The 16110-nt window shown below is 43.0% G+C and overlaps 1 protein-coding gene across 1 annotated transcript in view; it reads right to left on the bottom strand.

Annotated features, from left to right (window-relative positions):
• LOC120029402 (lutropin-choriogonadotropic hormone receptor-like) overlaps positions 1 to 16110 on the bottom strand; it is a 52978-nt gene that overhangs the window by 23115 nt on the left and 13753 nt on the right. The window contains exons 5-11 of the mRNA XM_038974623.1: positions 15951 to 16019; positions 9986 to 10063; positions 9544 to 9612; positions 7944 to 8018; positions 4333 to 4521; positions 1472 to 1705; positions 1032 to 1143 (exon numbers count right to left, since the gene is read on the bottom strand). Coding sequence (XP_038830551.1) covers positions 1032 to 1143; positions 1472 to 1705; positions 4333 to 4521; positions 7944 to 8018; positions 9544 to 9612; positions 9986 to 10063; positions 15951 to 16019 — 826 coding nt within the window. The remainder of the gene's footprint in view (positions 1 to 1031; positions 1144 to 1471; positions 1706 to 4332; positions 4522 to 7943; positions 8019 to 9543; positions 9613 to 9985; positions 10064 to 15950; positions 16020 to 16110) is intronic.

The raw sequence follows: 16110 nt of genomic DNA, 5'->3' as shown, positions 1-16110 counted from the left end.
GGACTACAACTCCTACAATGCAACTTTATTATTGGATATGGACTAGAACTCCTACAATGCAACTTTATTATTGGATATGGATTAGAATTCCTACAATAAAATGCAACTTTATTATTAGATATGGATTAGAGTTCCTACAATACAATACAACTTTATTATTGGATATGGACTAGAATTCCTACAATACAACTTTATTATTGGATATGGATTAGAACTCCAACAATACAACTTTATTATTGGATATGGACTAGAACTCCTACAACACAACTTTTATTAGATATGGACTAGAACTCCTACAATGCAACTTTATTATTGGATATGGACTAGAACTCCTACAATGCAACTTTATTATTGGATATGGATTAGAATTCCTACAATAAAATGCAACTTTATTATTAGATATGGATTAGAGTTCCTACAATACAATACAACTTTATTATTGGATATGGACTAGAATTCCTACAATACAACTTTATTATTGGATATGGATTAGAACTCCAACAATACAACTTTATTATTGGATATGGACTAGAACTCCTACAATACAACTTTATTATTGGATATGGACTAGAACTCCTACAATACAACTTTATTATTGGAAATGGATTAGAACTCCTACAATACAACTTTATTATTAGATATGGACTAGAACTCCTACAATACAACTTTATTATTGGATATGGACTAGAACTTCTACAATAAAATGCAACTTTATTATTGGATATAGACTAGAACTCCTACAATAAAATACAATACAACTTTAGTGTCCAAATAGGAAAGGGTCATTACAGAAATAAAAACATTGGAAAGCAAGCATTACAGGGTCAGTCGCAGTGCAGCCCCCCTGGAGAAGTTTAGGGGTTAAGTCGTGCCTTGCTCAAGGGTTCATTGGTAGGTCGTTTGCAGTAATGTACTGAACTGAAAAGAGCAGCCCTACAGAAGCCAGTTCAGTCCCCACCTTTTCATAGCCCAACTTGAGACTTGAACCAGTGACCTTCTGATATACCTCTCTAAGCCTTTGGGCTACGTACCTTGCGTGAGTGGTAGTCCATGGCTGCAATGAGGAGGAGGTAGATCCCCATGCAGAGGTCTGCGAAGGCCAGGTTACAGATCAGGAACCGAGAGACATTGAGCTTCTGGTGGCTGGTGAGCAGAATGATCAAAAATGTAAAAAAGATATTCAATTACTTGAATATAAGTTGCAATTAAAGCATTGTTTTAATTATATTTTTCTTATTCAAGCAACATTTCTTAGTAGACCACACACTGTCAGTTTAAGCAAGACGATAAGAGTTGAGCACATTCTTTCCTATAGAATTAAATCGATTACTATCCATTCATTCCAATTCAATTGTTTTGGAATCTATCCCTGACAAAGATGGTTGGCATTATCAGCACACTTGTCCAGAGACATGCAAGTCTATGACATTGACCACTCTAGTTAATCCTAAATCTCTTTCTCTCCCTTCACCTGATGATCAGTACGACCAGCACGGCCATGTTCCCGGCCACAGCAAATACAGTGATGAGCCAGGTGACTGAGCGGAGGAAGGAGTACCCCAGCAGGTCCTCACAGGGGTTGAAAGCGTCGGACTCCGGGGTACACTGGAAGGGTCCAGGACACAGGCTCAGCTGCAGGTCTGGGTATTGGAGGTTGATGTCGTACAGGTCTGTCACAATGTCTGCTGAGTGGTCCCTGTAGAAAAGGGGAAGACAACATGGATTTGCTCAACGTTAGGTGTAGAGGTAGAGACCGCCCCCCCAAAAAGAAAATGGGCAATTAAGGGAAAAACATTTCGAAAGCCTGATGACAGAACTTTCCCCTGATACATAGTGGAAATATTGTCTTACATGATTTCATCATCGTCATCGCACAGCCTTCTGAGGTTCGGAGAGAGTGCATGGACAACTTTTTCCCTTTGGATGGATAAAGAGAAAAGGTTAGAGTAGACCCTTGAGTGTCAACCTTTGTGTGTACCTGTGATGAGCACCTATGTGTATTTGTATTTATTAAGGATCCGCATTAGCTGCTGCCGTGGTCCAGCAACATTAATAAGGCAGCTATATACAATTTAAAATATTACATGACATTACATTTCCTAACACTTTACCCAATACATTTATTGTGTTCCCTCAGGCCACTACTCCACTATCACATACAGTTGAAATCGGAAGTTTACATACACTTACGTTGGAGTCATTAAAACTCGTTTTTCAACCACTCCACACATTTCTTGTTAACAAACTATAGTTTTGGTAAGTCGTTTAGGACATCTACTTTGTGCATGACACAGGTACTTTTTCCAACAATTGTTAACAGACAGATTATTTCGGTTATCATTCACTGTTTCACAATTCCAGTGGGTCAGAAGTTTACATACACTAAGTTGACTGTGCCTTTACAACTTGGAAAATTCCAGAAAATTATGTCATGGCTTTAGAAGCTTCTGATAGGCTAATTGACATAATTTGAGTCAATTGGAGGTGTACCTGTGGATGTATTTCAAGGCCAACCTTCAAACTCAGTGCCTCTTTCCTTGACATCATGGGAAAATCAAAAGAAATCAGCCAAGACCTCAGAAAGAAAATGTAGACCTCCACAAGTCTGGTTCATCCTTGGGAGCAATTTCCAAACGCCTGAAGGTACCACGTTCATCTGTACAAACAATAGTACACAAGTATAAACACCATGGGACCACGCAGCCGTCATACCGCTCAGGTAGGAGATGCCTTCTGTCTCCTAGAGATGAACATACTTTGGTGCGAAAAGTGCAAATCAATCCTAGAACAACAGCAAAGGACCTTGTGAAGATGCTGGAGGAAACGGGTACAAAAGTATCTATATCTATACCGCTCAGAAAGGAAGAAGCCACTGCTCCAAAACCGCCATAAAAAAGCCAGACTACGGTTTGCAACTGCACATGGGGGCAAAGATCGTACTTTTTGGAGAAATGTCCTCTGGTCTGATGAAACAAAAATAGAACTGTTTAGCCATAATGACCATCGTTATGTTTGGAGGAAAAAGGGGGAGGCTTGCAAGCCGAAGAACACCATCCCAACCGTGAAGCACAGGGGTGGCAGCATCATGTTGTGGGGGTGCTTTGCTGCATGAGGGACTGGTGCACTTCACAAAATAGATGGCATCATGAGGGGGAAAGTTATGTGGATATATTGAAGCAACATCTCAAGACATCAGTCAGGAAATTGAAGCTTGGTCGCAAATGGGTCTTCCAAATGGACAATGACCCCAAGCATACTTCCAAAGTTGTGGCAAAATGGCTTAAGGACAACAAAGTGAAGGTATTGGAGTGGCCATCACAAAGCCCTGACCTCAATCCTATAGAAAATTTGTTGGCAGAACTGAAAAAGCGTGTGCGAGCAAGGAGGCCTACAAACCTGATTCAGTTACACCAGCTCTGTCAGGAGGAATGGGCCAAAATTCACCCAACTTATTGTGGGAAGCTTGTGGAAGGCTACCCAAAACGTTTTACCCAAGTTAAAAAATTTAAAGGCAATGCTACCAAATACTAATTGAGTGTATGTAAACTTCTGACCCACTGGGAATGTGACGAAATAAATAAAAGCTGAAATAAATCATTCTTTCTACTATTATTCTGACATTTCACATTCTTAAAAAAAAGTGGTGACCCTAACTGACCTAAGACAGGGAATGTTTACTAGGATTAAATGTCAGGAATTGTGAAAAACTGAGTTTAAATGTATTTGGCTAAGGTGTACGTAAACTTCCGACTTCACTGTAATTACAATACTACATCCATGTGTACGTACCTGTCTTATCATGTGTATGTGTGTCTGTGCCTGTGTGTGTCTCTTCAGTCCCCACTGTTCCATAAGGTGTTTTTTTAAATGTTTTAAAAAATCTGATTCAACTGCTTGCATCAGTTAGCTGATGTTGAAAAGAGTTCCATGTAACCATGGCTCTATGTAGTACTGTGCACCTCCCATAGTCTGTTCTTGACTTGGGGATTGTGAAGAGACCTTTGGTGGCATGTCTTGTGGGGTATGCATGGGTGTCTGAGCTGTGTGCTAGTAGTTTTGACAGACACCTCGGTGCATTCAGCATGTCAACACTTCTTACAATAACTGGTAGTGATGAACTCAATCCATCCTCCACTTTCTCCCCATTTTAGCTACTGGTGTATCAACATGTTTTGACCATGACAGTTTACACTCCAAGCAGTTTGGTCACCCCAACTTGCTAAATTTTCACATGATTTATTACAATATTTAGTTGAGGTTTAGGCTTTAGTGAATGATTTGTCCCAAATACAATGCTTTTAGTTTTAGAAATATTTATGCATGTGTACCTACTTGTCTTTGCGTCGCCAGGTGTGGAAGGCACAGCAATGGCTGGGGTAAGTGATCTCTGCCACCTCCAGCTCTAGGAGGCTTTCTAGAGGAGGTAGAGTCTTCAGGTACGGGGTAGAACGGGCAATCAGGACTTTTAAATGTTCCAAGCCTCGACGGGGGAGTGTGTCGAGAGCTGTGGAGGAGACATCACTGGGCAACACACACAACAAGATACAGGAAACACCTAAGTCAAATGTTGAAACATTTTTTCCTACCTGTTACAATATAACTTTTGTCCATAGTTACAGCGAACAATGGAAAATTATCTTCTGCTCTCTTCCTTTCTCAACCCCTCCCACACATCACATCTTTGACAATTTTTAGGGCCTTCCTCTGACACCGCCTGGTGTAGAGGTCCTGGATGGCAAGCAGCTTAGCCCCAGTGATGTACTGGGCCGTATGCACTACCCTCTGTAGTGCCTTGCGGTCAGAGGCCGAGCAATTGCCGTACCAGGCAGTGATGCAACCAGTCAGGATGCTCTCGATGTTGCAGCTGTAAAACCTTTTGAAGATCTCAGGACCCATGCCAAATCTTTTTAGTTTCCTGAGGGGGAATAGGCTTTGTCGTGCCCTCTTCACGACTGTCTTGGTGTGTTTGGACCATTCTAGTTTGTTGTTGATGTGGACACCAAGGAACTTTAAGCTCTCAACCTGCTCCACTACAGCCCTGTCGATGAGAATGGGGGTGTGCTGGGTCCTCCTTTTCCTGTAGTCCACAATCATCTCCTTTAGTCTTGGTTACGTTGAGGGATAGGTTGTTATTCTGGCACCACCCGGCCAGGTCTCCTCCCTATAGGCTGTCTCGTCATTGTCGGTGATCAGGCCTACCACTGTTGTGTCGTCTGCAAACTTAATGATGGTGTTGGAGTCGTGCCTGGCCATGCAGTTGTGGGTGAACAGGGAGTACAGGAGGGGACTGAGCACGCACCCCTGGGGAGCTCCAGTGTTGAGGATCAGCATGGCATATGTGTTGCTACCTACCCTCACCACCTGGGGGCGGCCCGTCAGGAAGTCCAGGGTCCAGTTGCAGAGGGAGGTGTTTAGTCCCAGGATCCTTAGCTTAGTGATGAGCTTTGAGGGTACTATGGTGTTGAACGCCGAGCTGTAGTAAATGAATAGCATTCCCACATAGGTATTCCTTTTGACCAGGTGGGAAAGGGTAGTGTGGAGTGCAATAGAGATTGCATCATCTGCGGATCTGTTTGGGCGGTATGCAATATGGAGTGGGTCTAGGGTTTCTGTGATAATGGTGTTGATGTGAGCCATTCCCAACCTCTCAAAGCACTTCATAGCTACGGACATGAGTGCTACATGTCTGTAGTCATTTAGACAGGTTGCCTTTGTGTTCTTGGGCACAGGGACTATGGGGGTCTGCTTGAAACATGTTGGTATTACAGACTCAATCAAGGACATATTGAAAATGTCAGTGAAGACACCTGCCAGTTGGTCAGTACATGCCCGGAGCACACGTCCTGGTAATCCGTCTGGCCCCGCAGCCTTGTGTATGTTGACCTGTTTAAATGTCTTACTCACGTCGGCTACGGAGAGCGTGATCACGCAGTCGTCCGGAACAGCTGATGCTCTCATGCATGCCTCAGTTTTGCTTGCCTCGAAGCGAGCATATAAGTGATTTAGCTCATCTGGTAGGCTCGTGTCACTGGGCAGCTCGCGGCTGTGCTTCCCTTTGTAGTCTGTAATAGTTTGCAAGCCCTGCCACGTAAGACGAGCGTCGGAGCCGGTGTAGTATGATTCAATCTTAGCCCTGTATTGATGCTTTGCCTGTTTGATGGTTCGTCGCAGGGCATAGCAGGATTTCTTGTAAGCTTCCGGGTTAGAGTCCCGCACCTTGAGAGGCAGCTCTACCCTTTAGCTCAGTGCGAATGTTTCCTGTAATCCATGGCTTCTGGTTGGGGTATGTACGTACAGTCACTGTGGGGACGACGTCCTCGATGCACTTATTGATAAAGCCAGTGACTGATGTGGTGTACTCCTCAATGCCATCGGAAGAATCCCGGAACATGTTCCAGTCTGTGATAGAAAAACAGTCCTGTAGTTTAGCATCTGCTTCATCTGACCACTTTTTTATAGACCGAGTCACTGGTGCTTCCTGCTTTAATTTTAGCTTGTAAGCAGGAATCAGGAGGATAGAGTTGTGGTCAGATTTACCAAATGGAGGGCGAGGGAGAGTTTTGTACGTGTGCATCTCTGTGTGTGGAGTACAGGTGATCTATAATTGTTTTCCTCTGGTTGCACATTTAACATGTTGATAGAAATTTGGTAGAACTGATTTAAGTTTCCCTGCATTAAAGTCTCCGGCCACTAGGAGCGCCGCCTCTGGGTGAGTGGTTTCCTGTTTACTTATTTCCTTATACAGCTGACTGAGTGTAGGCTTAATGCCAGCGTCTGTCTATGGTGGTAAATAAACAGCCACGGAAAGTATAGATAAACTCTCTAGACAAGTAGTGTGGCCTGCAATCACAATATACTCTACTTCAGGGGAGCAAAATCTAGAGACTTCCTTAGATTTTGTGCACCAGCTGTTGTTTACAAATATGCACAGACATCAGTGTGTCAGGAAGAATCCCACTGGACACACAAATAAAATACATTTTTATTTGTCACATGCTTCGTAAACAACAGGTGTGCTGTTCTATCTTGCCGGTGCGGTGTATATCCCGCTAGCTGAATATGCATGTCGTCATTCAGCCACGACTCCGTGATACATAGGATATTACAGTTTTTGATGTCCCGTTGGTAGGATATTCGTGATCGTACCTCGTCTAGTTTATTGTCTAATGATTGCACGTTGGCGAGTAGTATTGACGGTAACGGAAGCTTTCCCACTCGCCTTTTCCGGGTCCTGACCAGGCATCCGGCTCTTTGTCTTCTGTACCTGCGTCGCTTCCTCTTGCAAATAACGGGGATGTTGGCCCTGTCGGGTATTTGGAGAATGTCTTGTGTGTCTTGCTTGTTGAAGAAAAAAATCTTTGTCTAATCCGAGGTGAGTGATCGCTGTCCTGATATCAGAAGCTCTTTTCTGCAGTAAGATACGGTTGCAGAAACATTATGTAAAAAATAAGTTACAAAAAACCACATAATAGCACAATTGGTTAGGAGACCGTAAAACTGCTGCCATTTCTTCCAGCGCAATTTTGCGACCTGCAGATTGGCCTTTTCTGGGATCTTTTATTTCATGAAACATGAACATTTTACATGTTGCGTTTATATTTTTGTTCAGTATAGATTACAGCATGCCTGTGTCAACAAGCATCAAACTTGTTTTATTGAACTTTTTAATGAATAATAATGAAGAAACCTCCCCAATCAGCAGTCAGGATTAGACCCACCCGTTGTATAACACACCATAAACCACAAGGTCTCTATGATAACATGTCTCAGTAGTCAGATTTAGTGAAATTACGTGGCCACGTAATTTCAATGAAATGATGTGGAACCAACGTGGAATAGATGTTGAATTGACATCTGTGCCCAGTGGGATGATTATATTATAGGAATGGACTGTATTGAAGGTGAATGTTACATAAGAGTTCTCTAAGGAAGTATTCACTTACAGCACAGTTGGCCCTGACGCTCCCTCAAAGGCATCTTCATGAATGTTCCTCAGATACCTGTTGTCTTTCAGAATCCTACATGAGAAAACCATCACAGCATACACATAGTATTAAATCATGTTTGTCACAATGGAAGTTATATACTTGCAATAAATGTGTGTGGCCGGTCGCCCGGGCTCACCTTCTCAATTCGGTTCAGGGCGGCGGTTGGAGCTCCGCGGCCCAAACCTAACCCCGAGCGCTACCCCGAGAACCACATGCGTAACACGGGCAGCTGGAGAGACAGAGTCCACCGGCAGCCGCAAAATTGCTTTTGTATTCTGATGTTTGACCCTTTTGTTTTCTCTTCTCTAAAACCTAGTAGTTTTTCTATGGATGCCCAACAGATCTTCAGCTCTACTAACTAAGCTTTGTTTGTTTAGACAAATTTATTTGTGATCACATGTTTTTATTATTTTCAATTAGGTACACAAAACAGGTACACATGGACAAGGAAACAAGTGACAAGACAAACAGTTCCCATCCTACCCCCCACCCCACAGGATTTCCTCAACCCAAAGTTAGATTAGTGGTTTACAATAGCAGTATCTTTACAGAGTCATAAGTTGATGAAAGAGAAAATATGTTTCTTTCACTCACCCCATGCATGCTTCCTACAGATATTTCCATGTTTATAATGTCCATGAATGATAACAGCCACTGCTGTCTGCTTAAAGAATGAGGAGCCTGCCAATGTGAGGCTATCATCTGTTTGGCTGCTGTTAACCCAGCCAACCAAATACGTTGCTGTTTGACAGATAGGTCTAAAGTCATGTCATCAATTAACAATAAAATAGATGGTGAACATTTCTTGAGGAAAATTATATGTTGGACAAAACTCTTGTCCAATTAGTCACAGTACTACACACAGAGAGGTCTTTCTTCCACGATGCATGGGTAGGGATTGGTTTATGACTAATTTTCAGATAATGTAATTTAGAGACTAGTCCCTGTGTATTACTATGAATAAATAATTTGTGGATAGGATGGTAAGACCATTCTATGCACGCAAAGGAAGTGCCAGGGCTGGCTCCCAAGTGGGTGGACCTGGCTCCCAGTGGGTGGACCTGGCTCCCAGTGGGTGGACCTGGCTCCCAAGTGGGTGGGCTGATGACCGAAATCCATAGATTAGGGCCTAATTTGTTTATTTAAATTGACCGTTTTCCTTCTATGAACTGTAACTCGGTAAAATCTTCAAAATTGTTGCATGTTGCGTTTCTATTTGTGTTCAGTAAATGAATGTTTAGACTCATTGAAAGCGATTCTGGCGAGATCAAGATGTTGCATCCCGCCGCCACAGTGTGGCACAGGGTAAAGTAAACAACATGGCACCCACTCAATGTTGTGTCTTCCAAGACGTTATTTTACTGGTACATCGAGTTTCTTTGATTAACCAAGCCTTTGACACATCTCTGAAATAACAGCAACAAAGGCTTAGCAAAAATCACAAGAGCAGCTCCTGTTTAGATGTGTGAGTGCTTGCACGTGTGTTCAGGCACTTCATTGTAAGAACTAAGCAGGAAGCGGAAGAAAAGGGGAATTGTTTGAGGGGAATACGTACAGTTTATCCAGCTTTGTTCCGTTGAAAGCGTGCGACTTGATTTCCTTGAATCCATTTTTTATAATTTTCCTGAAAGAAACACTTTTTCACACATTTCATTTAAATTGGTTGTTATTATCAGTTTGACCGATTTACAATTGCTTACATACAGCAGAAATGGATTGAAAAACGTAATTCACAAGTGCTGTCCTACACCCTGGATTTGATGAAAATTATCATGGATACCGCAATCAATTAGATGAGATTTAATGAAATCAGCAGTGAAACAATTCTTACATTAAACACCCAGATGAGATCATTTTCTTATCACTGATCTAAACATGTGGTGAGACAAAATGAAATCTAAGAAATGTATTCATTTGCTCACGAAAATTGGATATCCTATAGTATGGCTGTTTGGAGTATGGCTCCAAATAAGTAATAGTATTGGACTCATACTCACATGTACACACTCTCCTCTGTGATCCCTTGAAAGGCATTGGCAGGTATACTGTGGAGCTGCATGTTGTCTCCCAGCTCACTGCACACAGAAGAGAGGAGAGCAGAGGAGAGAAGAGGATAGGACAGGACAGAAGAGGAGAGAAGCAGAGAGGAAAGAAGAGTATAGGAGAGAAAATAAGCAGATAGAAGAGAGAAAAGAAGAGAAGGTTTAGGTTTAAGGTTTAATTTATTTGCACCAAAGAAAAAAAGTGATAAACAATACAGATGAAAACAAATAAAGATAAATTGTTCTCTATCATGAACAAAATTGTTCTCATGAACAAATTCTTCTCTATCATGAACTATATAACCAATTATATGTATAATCATGAAAACTGTATTAATGCAGTTTAGAAAGTAATATTTCATGGTCAACCGTGTCAAACGCTCTGGTTAAATCTAAAAAGATGCCAAGAGTGTATTCATTGTTTTTAAGGGCTGTCAATATTTTATCTACAAGTTGCAAAAAGCCATATCTGTGGAGTAGTTTTTACGAAAACAATATTGGTGTTCATATAGAATACAGTGCTGATTTAAATTATACACCAATTTTTCCCGGATTTCAGAAAAACATAGTACAGATAATTTGTAAATGATCTTGGATCCCCAGATTTATAGTGAGGGATAACTTTGGCAATTTTTTAATCTTTAGAAACAATACCAGCTTCCATAGATTTGGTGAAGATATACGTTAGAGGCTTAGTGATCGAGGAAGACACTTAGTGATCGAGGAAGACACTGATTTCACCAAAGAGGCACCAATCTCATCATGACCTGCTGCTGATATCTTGAAGTTACCAGTTACCTCCATCACCTCCATTACATCAGGAGGATCAAACTGAAGCAGAGAAGGGAAATATCCCTTAATGTACTTCAAGGGATTTCCATCAGTTTTCAAAATGTTATTTGACAGTGTCACATGAGTTGACGCTGGAGAGACGAAGCAGGTATGGGGAGTATAACATTAAATAAATAACGGACATGGACCGAGACAGGAACAGCGTCAGCAAACAAATAACACAAACAAAAGACAATCAATGCAGCAGCGGGGAACAGCTGGGGAACTGACAAATATAGGGGAGGTAATAACAGGTGATGAGTGAGTCCAGGTGAGTCCAATATCGCTGATGCGCGTGACGAGGGAAGGCAGGTGTGCGTGATGCAGGGCAGCCTGGCATCCTCAAGCGCCAGGGGGGGAGAGCGGGAGCAGACGTGACAGTACCCCCCCCTGTGGCGCCCACCTGGGTGGACCGGCGGAGACATGGGCGCTGGGCAAGCCGTTTGGGGTGTGGGAGCCCAACGAACTGGCAGGAGCGTGAGAGCCTGGCGAGCCGGCTGAGGCATGGAAGCCCGACGATCCGGCTGAGGAAAGACGCCTGGTGATTCTGCTGCAGAGAGGGAGCCAAAAGATCCGGTGGAGTGTGACGTGGGATGGGAAGTCGCCGAGCCAACCGAGGCAAGGAAACCTCTCGAGCCAGGCAGGGCGTGAAAGCCTAATGGGCTGGCTTAGGCACCCCCGGTTCCATCGGCTGCGGAATCAACCCCGACGTCACCAACAAAACAAAAAACATACAACAAAACTCCGGGAGGGTTGGGCGAAAAAGAACTGACGATCCGGCTGAGGCCCGACGTCGGATGGGCGCCATCCGAGCCAACTGGGGCAAGGAAACCTCTCGAGCCAGCTAGGGTGTGGAAGCCCGACGAGCTGGCTAGGCACCCCCGGTTCCATCGGTGGCGACCCAGAGCCGATGCCACCATACCAACCGGAATGCCAGTACTCCCTGATGCTTTGTGTGTTGGCTGCTGCATTCTGTCACATGAGTTGACGCTGGAGAGACGAAGCAGGTATGGGGAGTAACACATTAAATAAATAACGGACATGGACCGAGACAGGAACAGCGTCAGCAAACAAATAACACAAACAAAAGACAATCAATGCAGCAGCGGGGAACAGCTGGGGAACTGACAAATATAGGGGAGGTAATAACAGGTGATTAGTGAGTCCAGGTGAGTCCAATATCGCTGATGCGCGTGACGAGGGAAGGTAGTTGTGCGTAATGGATGATAGGAGTGCGTGATGCAGAGGAACCCACATTCACAAAAAAAGTTATTTGATTCACATGAAATAACACCAGGATCACTCTAGGTCTTATTTCCAACAATGAATTGAGATGGAATAGTTGTAGATAACTTTTTCTTATTCAACAGCTGATTTATGATTTTCCAAGTTGACTTCATATTATTTAATGGTTCTTGGAATTTGTTAGTAAAATATATTTTTGGGGATATCTGAAGTAGGTGAGTACATTTGTTCTTAGAATCTTTGTAATTTGCAGAATTCAGGGGAGAGGGATTTGAGAGAAACGTTTTATACAACTTAATACAGAGTTGAAAGACACGAGAAAAGTCTGGTAAGCAGACTCCACATCGGCCTGATTATAAACATTTTCCCATTAAATATATTCAATCAACATCTTAAAGCGCTCACAATTATTGCATTGCTGGTTAAGGGCTTGTAAGTAAGCATTTCACTGTAAGGCCTACACCTGTTGTATTCGGTGCATGTGACAAATACAATTTGATTTGATTTGAATGACTTTTGTTACATATTCCACATTGAATGCTACTAATCATTCACATCTGTTAATTTCCAGCTACCAGTGAGAAGTGGACATTTTAAAAGTGGTCAGAAATGTCAGTTTAAAGCATACCTGCATTAGCCACATTATTTAAAGAATTTGTTCAAATATTATCAATAAGGGTGGCAGATGATCTGGTCAGATAGCTGGAGTATAAAGTATTTCAAATGTCAGATGTTAGTGAGTGGTTCTCACTTTTAAATACATTTATGTTGTAATCACCCAATAGAAAACACATTTGTATCTCCATGAATAATCAAATCCAAGGTTGATGCAAAGATATTAATGAAACTACCTGTCACGCCCTGACCTTAGAAATCCTTTTTATTCTCTATTTTGGTTAGGTCAGGGTGTGACTAGGGTGGGTACTCTAGTTTTTGCATTTCTATGTTGGCCTGGTATGGTTCCCAATCAGAGGCAGCTGTCTATCGTTGTCTCTGATTGGGGATCATATTTAGGCAGCCTTTTTCCCACCTGTTGTTTGTGGGATCTTGTTTTTTTTTTTGTATAAGTGCCTGTGAACACTGCATTTACTTCACGTTTCGTTTGTTCTGTATCGTTTTTGGTGAGTTTCATTTATTAAAACATGTGGAACTCTACGCACGCTGCGCATTGGTCCATTTATTCCAACAACGATCGTGACACTACCACTGTCAGAATCGTGTGGCCGATAGATGCATCCAATAACACTTTTTTATCAACCAAAAAATGAACAGGAGGGAATTTCTATGAAAAGAGATTCAACATCAATGTCATCAGATGCAAGTGCGAGGTCAACAATACAAATAATTGAAAATGTTCATGAACAAAAATGGACGCTCCTCCTCCCACTTGAGGTTCTACAGTGGTGAACAGCATTATAAGGAGACATGTCATAAAGAGAAGAGAAAAGGAGAGGAGAGCAGAAGAGGAGAGGAGACGAGTGAAGAGAGAAGAGTGGAAAGAAGAGAAGAGATACCAAATATCATTCCCTGGCCACAGGATGTCATCACAAAGACCAGGGTCAGTTCCTTTTCAGTGAAAATAATTAGAATAGTAGTCACATACAACTGGGGTTGGGTGTGTATATTATCTTAAAATGGGTATAGCTATATTATCATTGTATATTTAAGCAATAAGGCCCGAGGAGGTGTGGTATATGGCCATATCATGGCTAAGGACTGTTCTTAAGCAGGACGCACCACGGAGTGCCTGGACACAGCCCATAGCAATGGTATATTGGACATACTGTATATCACAAACCCCAGAGGTGCCTTATTGCTATTATAAACTGGTTACCAGCGTAATTACAGCAGTAAAAATAAATGTTTTGTCAGACAGGTGGTATACGGCCTGATATACCACGGCTGTCAGCCAATCAGCATTCAGGGCTCGAACATTAAGAACAAACAGCTGGCGGGTTATACACTATCGGCAAGACAGAACAGCAGCCTCTGGTAAGACACGGGGCGGGGGCCTATGCATTTATGTAGACAACAGCTGGTGCACGATATCTAAGGAAGTCTCAAAGTTTTTCTCACTCAATGAGCTGTATTCCGCCATAAGCAAACAGGAAAACGCTCATCCAGAGGCGGCGCTATTAGTGGCCGGTGACTTCAATGCAGGGAAACTTAAATCAGTTTTACCGAATATCCATCAGCATGTTAAATGTGCAACCTGAGGGGAAAAAAATTTGAGACCACTTTTACTCCACACACTGAGATGCGTACAAAGCTCTCCCTTGCCCTCCATTTGGCAAATCTGACCATAACGCTATCCTCCTGATTACAAGCTAAAATTAAAGCAGGAAGCACCAGTGACTCGGTCTATAAAAAAGTGGTCAGATGAAGCAGATGCTAAACTACAGGACTGTTTTTCAAGCACAGACGTGCCTTTTCCCACCTGGACAAAAGGAACACCTGTGTGAGAATGCTATTCATTGACTACAGCTCAGCATTCAACACCATAGTGCCCTCAAAGCTCATCACTAAGCTAAGGACCCTGGGACTAAACACCTCCCTCTGCAACTGGATCCTAGACTTCCTGACGGACCGCCCCCAGGTGGTGAGGGTAGGTAACAACACATCCGCCACGCTGGTCCTCAACACGGGGGCTCCTCAGGGGTGCGTGCTCAGTCCCCTCCTGTACTCCCTGTTCACTCATGACTGCACGGTCAGGCACAACTCAAACACCATCATTAAATTTGCTGATGACACAACAGTGTTCCTGTAGGCCTGATCACTGACAACGATGAGACAGCCTATAGGGAGGAGGTCAGAGACCTGGCCGTGTGGTGCAAGGACAACAACCTCTCCCTCAAAGTGATCAAGACAAAGGATATGATTGTGGACTACAGGAAAAGGAGGACCGAGCACGCCCCCATTCTCATCGACGGGACTGTAGTGGAGCAGGTTGAGAGCTTCAAGTTCCTTGGCGTCCACATCATGAACAAACTAACATGGTCTAAGCACACCAAGACAGTTGTGAAGAGGGCACGACAAAACCTATTCCGCTTCAGGAGACTGAAAAGATTTGGCATGGGTCCTCAGATCCTCAAAAGGTTTTACAGCTGCACCATCGAGAGCATCCTGACGGGTTGCATCACTGCCTGGTATGGCAACTGCTCAGCCTCCGACCGCAAGGCTCTACAGAGGGTAGTGCATACGGCCCAGTACAGTACATCACCGGGGCCAAGCTTCCTGCTATCCAGGACCTCTATACCAGGCGGTGTCAAAGGAAGGCCCTATAAATTGTCAAAGACTCCAGCCACCCTAGTCATAGTGTTATTTCTGCTACCGCACGGCAAGCGGTACCGGAGCGTCAAGTCTAGGTCCAAGAGGCTTTTAAACAGCTTCTACCCCCAAGCCATAAGCCTCTTGAACAGCTAATCAAATGGCTACCCAGACTATTTGCACCCCCGATACACTGCTGCTACTCTCTGTTATCATCTATGAATAGCCACTTTAATAACCCTACCTGCATGTACATAATTACCTCGACACCGGCGCCCCCGCATATTGACACATTGACTCTGTACCGGTACCCCCTGTATATAGCACCTGCTATTGTAATTTACTACTGCTCTTTAATTATTTGTTTTTCTTATCTCTTACTTTTTTAAAGGTATTTTCTTAAAACTGCGTTGTTGGTTAAGGGCTTGTAAGTAAGTATTTCACCGTAAGGTCTACACCTGTTGTATTCGGCGCATGTGACAAATAAAATTTTATTTTATTTGAACCACACAGTTTATAATATTATGTAATCGAGTTTTAGGTTGGTCAAGTTCTGGATACGTACAGGAAGAAGTACTCCAGTATGACCAGGGAGGAGATGGTGGAGAAGTCTGGAAAGTGTATTATTCCTGTGTTACAGATACTCCTGGAAGAGAGAAAAGAGTAGAGGGGGAAAGAGGTTTAAAAAAAAAAGTGGGTGAAAATGTATGTGTTACAAAGCTGTGACAGCATTTCAT

This window comes from Salvelinus namaycush, chromosome 35, assembly GCF_016432855.1.
Source record: "Salvelinus namaycush isolate Seneca chromosome 35, SaNama_1.0, whole genome shotgun sequence".
Taxonomy (NCBI): Eukaryota; Metazoa; Chordata; class Actinopteri; order Salmoniformes; family Salmonidae; genus Salvelinus; species Salvelinus namaycush.
This window is presented reverse-complemented; position numbering and strand designations above follow the sequence as displayed.